This window comes from Pollicipes pollicipes, unplaced genomic scaffold (genome assembly GCF_011947565.3).
Source record: "Pollicipes pollicipes isolate AB1234 unplaced genomic scaffold, Ppol_2.1 Scaffold_5724;HRSCAF=6776_pilon_pilon_pilon, whole genome shotgun sequence".
In the NCBI taxonomy this organism is placed as follows: Eukaryota; Metazoa; Arthropoda; class Thecostraca; order Pollicipedomorpha; family Pollicipedidae; genus Pollicipes; species Pollicipes pollicipes.
Genome location: NW_023596746.1, coordinates 31,545,496 through 31,553,995, shown reverse-complemented (window position 1 = coordinate 31,553,995; position 8,500 = coordinate 31,545,496). Strand labels below are relative to the sequence as shown.

General features: G+C 56.9%; 2 protein-coding genes across 2 annotated transcripts; both read left to right on the top strand.

Annotated features, from left to right (window-relative positions):
* Nucleotides 1-237: 237 nt before the first annotated feature.
* LOC119102938 (organic cation transporter protein) lies at nt 238-1,869 on the top strand. The gene is made up of 4 exons (XM_037226387.1): nt 238-471; nt 532-671; nt 771-1,068; nt 1,117-1,869. The coding sequence occupies exons 1-4, from the start codon at nt 238-240 to the stop codon at nt 1,867-1,869; spliced, it is 1,425 nt and encodes a 474-aa protein (XP_037082282.1).
* Nucleotides 1,870-6,811: 4,942 nt separating this feature from the next.
* Nucleotides 6,812-7,669, top strand: LOC119102937 (organic cation transporter-like protein; the record flags this gene model as incomplete). Its single annotated transcript, XM_037226386.1, has 1 exon — nt 6,812-7,669. A coding segment is annotated over exon 1 (858 nt), but the record flags the coding sequence as incomplete, so codon positions are not given.
* Between the last annotated feature and the right edge of the window lie 831 nt (nt 7,670-8,500).

The window sequence follows — 8,500 nt, the reverse complement described above, 5'->3', positions numbered from 1 at the left end:
CTGTAAAGCCACTCGCCTTCGTTGGGTGGCAGAGGCAGGTTCTGCCGACCAGTAACACGACGGACGTGAAGCACGCGCGCCTGTCCGGCGGTGCGGCGACGGAGCGCGGAGCCTCCGTGAGCCTGCCGTGTGCGTGGGCCAGGATCACGGAGTGCGCCGAGAGGAGCGTGACGCGTCGCTGAGCCCGACGCACGCGGACACCGCTGGGGAATGCTCGTGACCAAGTAAGCTGTTGCGATGGTGGGGACGGCAGATGGCGGCAAGGCCGAGGAGAAGTCCGAGCAGAAGGCGGAGGTGCTCTTCGAGGACGTGCTGGAGCGATGCTGCGGCACCGGCCGCTGGCAAACGCTGCTCATCGGGTACATGTCCGTCATGTGGCTGCTCTTCCCCGTCTTCTCCATGTCCATGATGTTCGTCGGTGCCACGCCCAAGTTTAAATGCTCCGACGGCTTCGCCGCCAACGCCACCTTCGCCTCGCTGCCGTCCGATACGCCGCGCTGCCACGCGGCCAATTCGACCGCCGCCTGTCAGCGCTGGGCGTTCGATCCTTCCGTGTACGTATCGACGGTGGTGACCGAGTGGACGCTGGTGTGCGGCCGCAAGCCGCTGCTCTCGCTGCTGCAGTCGTGGCTGATGATCGGCGGCCTGTTCGGCTCGGTGGTGAGCGGCCAGCTGGCCGATCGCTTCGGCCGGCGGCCCGTCTTCCTGCCGGCCATGCTGCTGCTGATCGCCTGCGCGTTCACCGTCGCACTCGTCACCGACTACGCCAGCTTCGCGGCCGTACGCTTTCTGACGGGTGTCGCCATGTCGGCCATGATCAGCAGCCAGTACGTGCTGATGATGGAGCTGTGCAGCAGCGAGCGACGCGCTGCGATCGGTCTCGTCTCACTCATGCCATTCGCCTTTGGCACCTGTCTCGTCGCGCTCGGCTCGTACCTAATCCGCACGAGATGGCTACTCCAGCTGGCGTACGCCGTGCCGTGTCTTATCTTCCTGTTCAACTTCTGGCTGATGCCCGAGTCGCCCCGCTGGCTGGTGCTGCAGGACCGGTTCCCGGAGGCGTGTGCCGTGCTGCGCCGGGGCGCGCGCTGGAACGGCCGCCGGGTGCTGCCAGAGGAGGAGGTGCTGCAGCTGATGGCAGAGGCGCGGAACAACATGCTGTCCCGCCAGACCACTATGAAGACCGCCGGCGGCTACAGTCCGCTGCAAATGATGCTGCAGCTGGTCCGGACGCCGCACATGCGCCGCCGAACACTCATCGCCGTCTTTCTCGGCTTCATCATCGCCGGCTCCTACTTCGGTATCTCGTTCGACACGACGCAACTGGCGGCGAGCCCGCATCTGGCGGCGGTGTTTTCCGGTCTCGCCGACATTCCCTCCAGCTTAGTGTTTCCCCTGCTGGATCGGCTGGGACGGCGACGCTCGCTGATCCTCCTCCTCTCGGTGCAGGCCGCCGCCATGTTACTCACCTTCGTGCAGAAGGACACCACGCTCTGGCTGGTACTCGGCGTGGTCGCCAAGATCGGCGTCTCCTCCGCCTTTAACACGATAATGGTGTTCGTGGCCGAACTGATGCCCACCGAGGTCCGCTCGCTGGCGTGCGGTCTGCGCCAGCTGGCGGAGCGCGCGGGCGCCGCCCTCGCGCCGTTCGTGGTGGACTTGGTGAGTGAGCTGCACGAGAGCGCGCCGTCGGCCGTGTTCGCCGGCCTCGCCCTGCTGGGCGGCCTCGCCGGCCTGCTCCTGCCCGAGACCAACGGCCGCCCGATGCCGGAGACGGTGGCCGATGTAGATGGGCAGCCGGTGTTCGCCGCACCTACCGCCGAACGCACCCGCACCAATGAGGCGTGCCAGGGCGCTGACGATCCGTGAGCTGGCTGTAGCGGCGTCTCAGTGGACGCACCCGCTGGGCGCACTGCTTACACATGATATATTTTGATGTTCTTGCAAAGGAAGCTCCTTGACTAGGCAGTTTTGCTTTATCTTTTGGTCTTGGCATGCCCTACCCAGGGCTTCTTGTCTGAAAGACTGGAACACTCACTATTAAGCTATTATCAAAATTAAGCTCTGTCATACATTTGTTCTTGGCTTTGAAAAACTCATGCAAGATTGTTTGCGTATGTTTGTGTCGTAGATTATACATTTTCTGTGTATTTTTTCAGTGTCGTAGATTGTAGTTGTTAGTTATACATTTTTGCTTTGAGAAACTGGATTTTACGATTGTACGCCAAAAATATACGATTTACGCCAAAAATCTACGAATTTCTGTTTTGAGAGACTGGCTACTGGTGGCCGAGCTTCCCCGCGTCTTCTTTTCACGGGTGACTTCAATGCTCACAACACATCTTGGGGTTGCGCCCAGACCAACACTCGCGGCAGGCATTGCGAAACTTTTTTACATGATGAATCTCTACATTTTAAACACCGAGACCCGAACCCACATGACGCTGCCGTCAGGTCAGCCATCGGCGCTGGACTTGAGTTTTGCCAGCCCCCAACTGGCGGCACACCTGACATGGTCGGTTGACAACGACTCCTTTGGTAGTGATCACTACCCCATCTGGTTGCGTCACCAGAATGGAGCAGCTCTCGGTTCCAGGCCACAACGGTGGAATCTTAGAAAGGCTGACCATGATAAATTTCAGGCACGGGTGGAAACCAGGTTGGCCTCCGGTTCGGTGGATGCGCCTGCTTCGATAGAGAAACTCACCTCCACAATCTTACGATCGGCACAAGAAAGCATACCACGTGCATCCGGTGCCCCACGTCGTCCCCCTGCTCCGTGGTGGACGGACCAGTGCCGCGACGCCATCTATGCGCGTAAGAGGGCCCTTAGAAAGTTTGACCGTCGGAGCACGACTGAGAATCTTATTGCATTTCGACGAACACGAGCGACTGCTAGACGCACCGTTCTAGAGGCTAAGCGGGCATCGTGGCGATCGTACATCGGCCAAATAAACTGCCAAACACCTGCATCCAATGTATGGTCACGGATCAAACGCATTGTGGGACAGCACTTGTCTGTACCACACCCTGTGCTCCGTATCAATGGACGTGATATTATACACCCAGCTGACGTAGCAAATGAAATCGCTCGCGCATTCTCCGAACGGTGTGGTAAGGGCAATGCCGTCGCACACCTTATGCGTCACCGGATTCGCTGCGAGGCATCCCCTGTTGACTTCAGCACGACGGAGCAGATGTCGTGTAACCGACCTTTTACAATGGCCGAACTAATTTCCGCGATCGGATCGCTGCGCAACGTGGCAGAGGGTCCGGATCTAGTTCACAACGCCATGCTTAAGCAACTCCCCACTTCAGTAGTTGAGGGCCTCTTAGCAACGTGCGACAATCTCTGGGAGAATGGAGGTTTTTCGGAGTCGTGGCGTGTGTCACATATTGTCCCTATGCTCAAGCCTGGTAAGAGTGGGGCTGACCCTGCCGACTATCGCCCTATCTCACTGACATCATGCGTTTGTAAGTTGATGGAACGTATGGTGAATGTGCGCTTGTCTTGGTTTTTGGAGCGATACAACGTTTTTACGGCTGCTCAATGTGGATTCAGGAAAAATCGCAGTACCATTGACCATCTAATAGCTCTCGACACAAACATTCGCACCAGTTCTAGGGAAAAACGACATGATGGCGCTGTGTTTTTTATGTTGAAAAAGCCTATGGTACGACGTGGCGTTACGGCATCCTAAAAAAGCTCTTTCATTACGGCATTCGAGGAGCCATGGGCACGTTCCGAGCGAACTTTATGACCGATCGTTCTTTCAGAGTTCGTGTTGGCTCACACTTCTCGGATTGGTACCAACAAGATAATGGCGTGCCCCAGGGCAGTGTTCTGAGCGTCGCTTTGTCGCGGTGATGATTAACGATATTGGTGGCTCCCTTCCAAAGTCGGTCAGCCGCTCTCTCTTCGTGGATGACGTCGCCATCTGGTATGCCTCTTCAAATTTTGCCTCTTTGGAGCGTCGCTTGCATTGGGCTGTGATCAGCCTGGAAGGATGGAGTGTTATAAACGGACTACGTTTCTCGACCTAGAAAACAGCCGCTATGCACTTTTTCAGACGTCGTCAATGCCCCGCTATGGCTTTAAGGCTATACGGCCAGACCATCCCGAACGAATCCAGTGCCCGCCTCTTGGGTCTGCAATTTGATAGCCGTTTATCGTATGGGTCACATTTGAAAAACCCTACGTGACAACTGCTTAAAGCATTGAAGATACTGAAGTATGTGTCTCGAACATCTTATGGAGCGGACAGAAGAACACTGTTACTGCTATACCGCTCACCTATACGTTCGAAACTTGACTATGGCTGTTTTATTTATGACCGCGCGCCGAGCTCCTTCAAACGTTTATTAGACACCGCGCACCATACCGCATTACGCATTGTGACGGGGGCATTCAGGACGTCGCCAGTTGCTAGCCTTACAGTGGGAGTTAATGAACCGGCGTTGGCACTGAGAAGGGAAATGCTTGGCATGCGGTACTTTTGCAAGCTGGCTCAATTTCCCAACCATCCGACTCACCGAGCAATCTTTTCACGTGATGTGGAAAGCAAGTTCCAAGGTATCGGGAGGCCATCCGCTACTCCATTTGGTGTCCATATGAAGAAGCTGTTCCGGGGAAGCGACATAACTTTGCGTGGTGTGCAAAGGTCGCGTCCCGTATTAGTGTCTCCATGGGAGCTTATCTCACCAAAAGTGGATGTATCCCTTTCATGCACCAGCAAACACGGAGCGATCCCATGCAACCTGAGATCGAAGGCTCTGGAGCACATCGGGTCGTACATAGGTTTTCAAGCCACATATACTGATTGGCCCAAGACGGAGGTAGGCGTTGGTGCTGTATTTGTGAATGACCAAGCCACCCGGTCCTTTTCTTAACCGAAACACGCCTCAGTTTACACGTCCGAGCTCGTTGCAATCAGTAAAGCCCCATGCTTCATCGAAGTTGGTGAGAGCAACTCACACGTGGTCTTATCCGATTCCTTGAGCAGCCTGTTGGCTCTGACAACCTTTAACCCACCTTGTCCCATTATACAGGATATTTTAGTTCGCCTGACAGCGCTGGATCTTGCTGGTAAAACTGTCGTCTTATGTTGGATACTGAGTTATGTGGGTATCGCAGGTAACGAGCGTGCTGACGGGGCCGCAAAACGGGGAGCGCGTGCGCCTTTCGCCCGTTCTTTACCCTTGCTGGCAAGGGACTTTTACCCTGCAATCGCGACCTTTGTGAAGGGGAAATGGCAACGCTGCTGGGACGCCATTGTAAACAATAAGTTAAAGATGATCAGGCCACAACTGGGTCCATGGTCTTCAAGCTCACGTACGTTGAGACGCGAAGAAGTAACCCTCAGCAGATTACCAATTGGCCACAAGCACGCAACACATAGCTACCTTTTGTGCGCCGAAGACCGTCCTAAATGTCCTCGCTGTGATGCGCCACTTACGGTTCGCCACGTTATTCACTCTTGCCCATAGTTCAGAGAAGACCAGGCACTTTACTTCGGACGAGATGCGTCAGGTCTTACATTTTCAGACCTTATTGGTGACGATTCCCGCATGCTTGACACCGGACAGCTGTTTTCATTTTTGAGAAACATAGGATTCACAGCCATTTACACACCACGGTAAACACTTAGCTGTTATGGGCGCAAAATGACCCTAGAAGTCGACGCCCTAAAACCGCAATAATCATAATCATAAAACACCCAATAAAAATAATGCTTTAATTTTAGTATTATAACTTAAAAAACAGCTCCATAAGTCTGTTTTTCGCGCCACGTTATATCAGTCAACAACTCAAACTAATCTCAACTTTTTTACGCTCTGAGAAACTGCTGTTATTTGCATTCTGTAGTTCACTTTACATCTGCATCTTTGTTGACTTTACGGTCATCGCTCTGTCAGTCCGATACCTAAATGCGCGCGAACAATACACCTTTCTAACTTTTCCAGCCCTTGCCTCTTGGCAGGGGTGGTATCAGGAGTCGGAATACCCACGCCGAAGGACTGTTCCAGTTTGCGTTTTAATGACCTGGTTGCCCCAACTCCTTCCCTCCCTGGGTCGCCTCTGTGGTGCAGCTACGCCATCTACAGCGAAGCATGTGTGTTGCGAAAACGGCATTCTGTACAGGGGACTAGATAGATGAAACAAACTTGCACTTATTTACTTTATATACATTTTTACTTTATGGGCAATATGCACGCTAAAAACCTCACATAAGTACCCGTCCTCTTTGCGCGTAAACGTATGGGCGCTTGTGTTTATTTACTTATTGATATTTTTATTTTATACTTTATTTATTATATTTTTTCTTTTTACTTCACACAAGTTGGTTAAGCTTTGCGGGAACTGGGAAAGGTTTACAGTTGCTGTACCCGTTCTTAACTTCGGCTACCGCTCCAAACGTATGCACATTGCACAGTGGGCGCGCACGCACATCTATATTTCCAGAACAGAAGCGTGGCAAGTGCATCTGGAGGAGGTTCCGTAAACGGCCGCTGCAGTGCGGCTGGCGCCAATGAGGCCGGTCGGACGCGGTGTCGCGGCGCCCGGCCAAACGGCGCTGTAAGGCCACTCGCCTTCGTTGGGTGGCAGAGGCAGGTTCTGCCGACCAGTAACGCGACGGACGTGAAGTACGCGCGCCTGTCCGGCGGTGCGGCGACGGAGCGCGGAGTCTCCGCGAGCCTACCGTGTGCGAGGGCCAGGATCACGGAGTGCGCCGAGAGGAGCGTGACACGTCGCTGAGCCCGACGCACGCGGACACCGCTGGGAGTGCTCGTGACCAAGTAAGCTGTCGCGATGGCGGATACGGCAGAGAGCGGCAAGGCCGAGGAGAAGTCCGAGCAGAAGGCGGAGGTGCTCTTCGAGGACGTGCTGGAGCGGTGCTGCGGCACCGGCCGCTGGCAAACGCTGCTCATCGGGTACATGTCCGTCATGTGGCTGCTCTTCCCCGTCTTCTCCATGTCCATGATGTTCGTCGGCGCCACGCCCAAGTTTAGATGCGCCGACGGCTTCGCCGCCAACGTCACTTTCGCCAATCTGCCGTCCGATACACCGCGCTGCCACGCGGCCAACTCGACGGCCGCCTGTCAGCGCTGGGCGTTCGACCCTTCCGTGTACGTGTCGACGGTGGTGACTGAGTGGACGCTGGTGTGCGGCCGCAAGCCGCTGCTCTCACTGCTGCAGACGTGGCTGATGATCGGCGGCCTGTTCGGCTCGGTGGCGAGCGGCCAGCTGGCCGATCGCTTCGGCCGGCGGCCCGTCTTCCTGCCGGCCATGCTGCTGCTGATCGCCTGTGCGTTCACCGTCGCGCTCGTCACCGACTACGCCAGCTTCGCGGCCGTGCGCTTCCTGACGGGCGTCGCCACGTCGGCCATGATCAGCAGCCAGTACGTGCTGGTTCTGGAGCTGTGCAGCAGCGAGCGGCGCGCCGCGATCGGTATCGTCTCAATCATGCCATTCGCCTTTGGCACCTGCTTCGTCGCGCTCGGCTCGTACCTGATCCGCACGAGATGGCTGCTCCAGCTGGCGTACGCCGTGCCGTGTCTTATCTTCCTGTTCAACTTCTGGCTGATGCCCGAGTCGCCCCGCTGGCTGGTGCTGCAGGGCCGGTTCCCGGAGGCGTGTGCCGTGCTGCGCCGGGGCGCGCGCTGGAACGGCCGCCGGGTGCTGCCAGAGGAGGAGGTGCTGCAGCTGATGGCGGAGGCGCGGAACGACATGCTGTCCCGCCAGACCACTATGAAGACCGCCGGCGGCCACAGTCCGCTGCAAATGATGCTGCAGCTGGTCCGGACGCCGCACATGCGTCGCCGAACACTCATCGCCGTCTTTCTCGGCTTCATCATCGCCGGCTCCTACTTCGGTATCTCGTTCGACACGACGCAACTGGCGGCGAGCCCGCATTTGGCAGCGGTGTTTTCCGGTCTCGCCGACATTCCCTCCAGCTTAGTGTTTCCCCTTCTGGACCGGCTGGGACGGCGACGCTCGCTGATCCTCCTCCTCTCGCTGCAGGCCGCCGCCATGTTACTCACCTTCGTGCAGAAGGACACCACGCTCTGGCTGGTACTTGGCGTGGTTGCCAAGATCGGCGCATCCTCCGCCTTTAACACGATAGTGGTGTTCACTGCCGAACTGATGCCCACTGAGGTCCGCTCGCTGGCGTGCGGCCTGCGGCAGCTGGCGTCGCGAGTGGGCGCCGCCCTCTCGCCGTTCGTGGTGGACTTGGTGAGTGAGCTGCACGAGAGCGCGCCGTCGGCCGTGTTCGCCGGCCTCGCCCTGCTGGGCGGCCTCGCCGGCCTGCTCCTGCCCGAGACCAACGGCCGCCCGATGCCGGAGACGGTGGCCGATGTAGATGGGCAGCCGGTGTCCGCCGCACCGACCGCCGAACGCAGCCGCACCAATGAGGCGTGCCAGGGCGCTGACGATTCGTGAGCTGGCTGTAGCGGCGTCTCAGTGGGCGCACCCGCAGGGCGCTCTGATTACACATGT

What these genes read in the sequence shown, in the direction of transcription:
- LOC119102938 (XM_037226387.1), top strand. Translation starts at nt 238, where the DNA reads ATGGTGGGGACGGCAGATGGCGGCAAGGCCGAGGAGAAGTCCGAGCAG. An exon ending in GGCTCGGTGGTGAGCGGCCA is followed by an intron (nt 672 to 770) that starts GCTGGCCGATCG and finishes CGACTACGCCAG; the next exon opens with CTTCGCGGCCGTACGCTTTC. An exon ending in GGTTCCCGGAGGCGTGTGCC is followed by an intron (nt 1,069 to 1,116) that starts GTGCTGCGCCGG and finishes GTGCTGCCAGAG; the next exon opens with GAGGAGGTGCTGCAGCTGAT.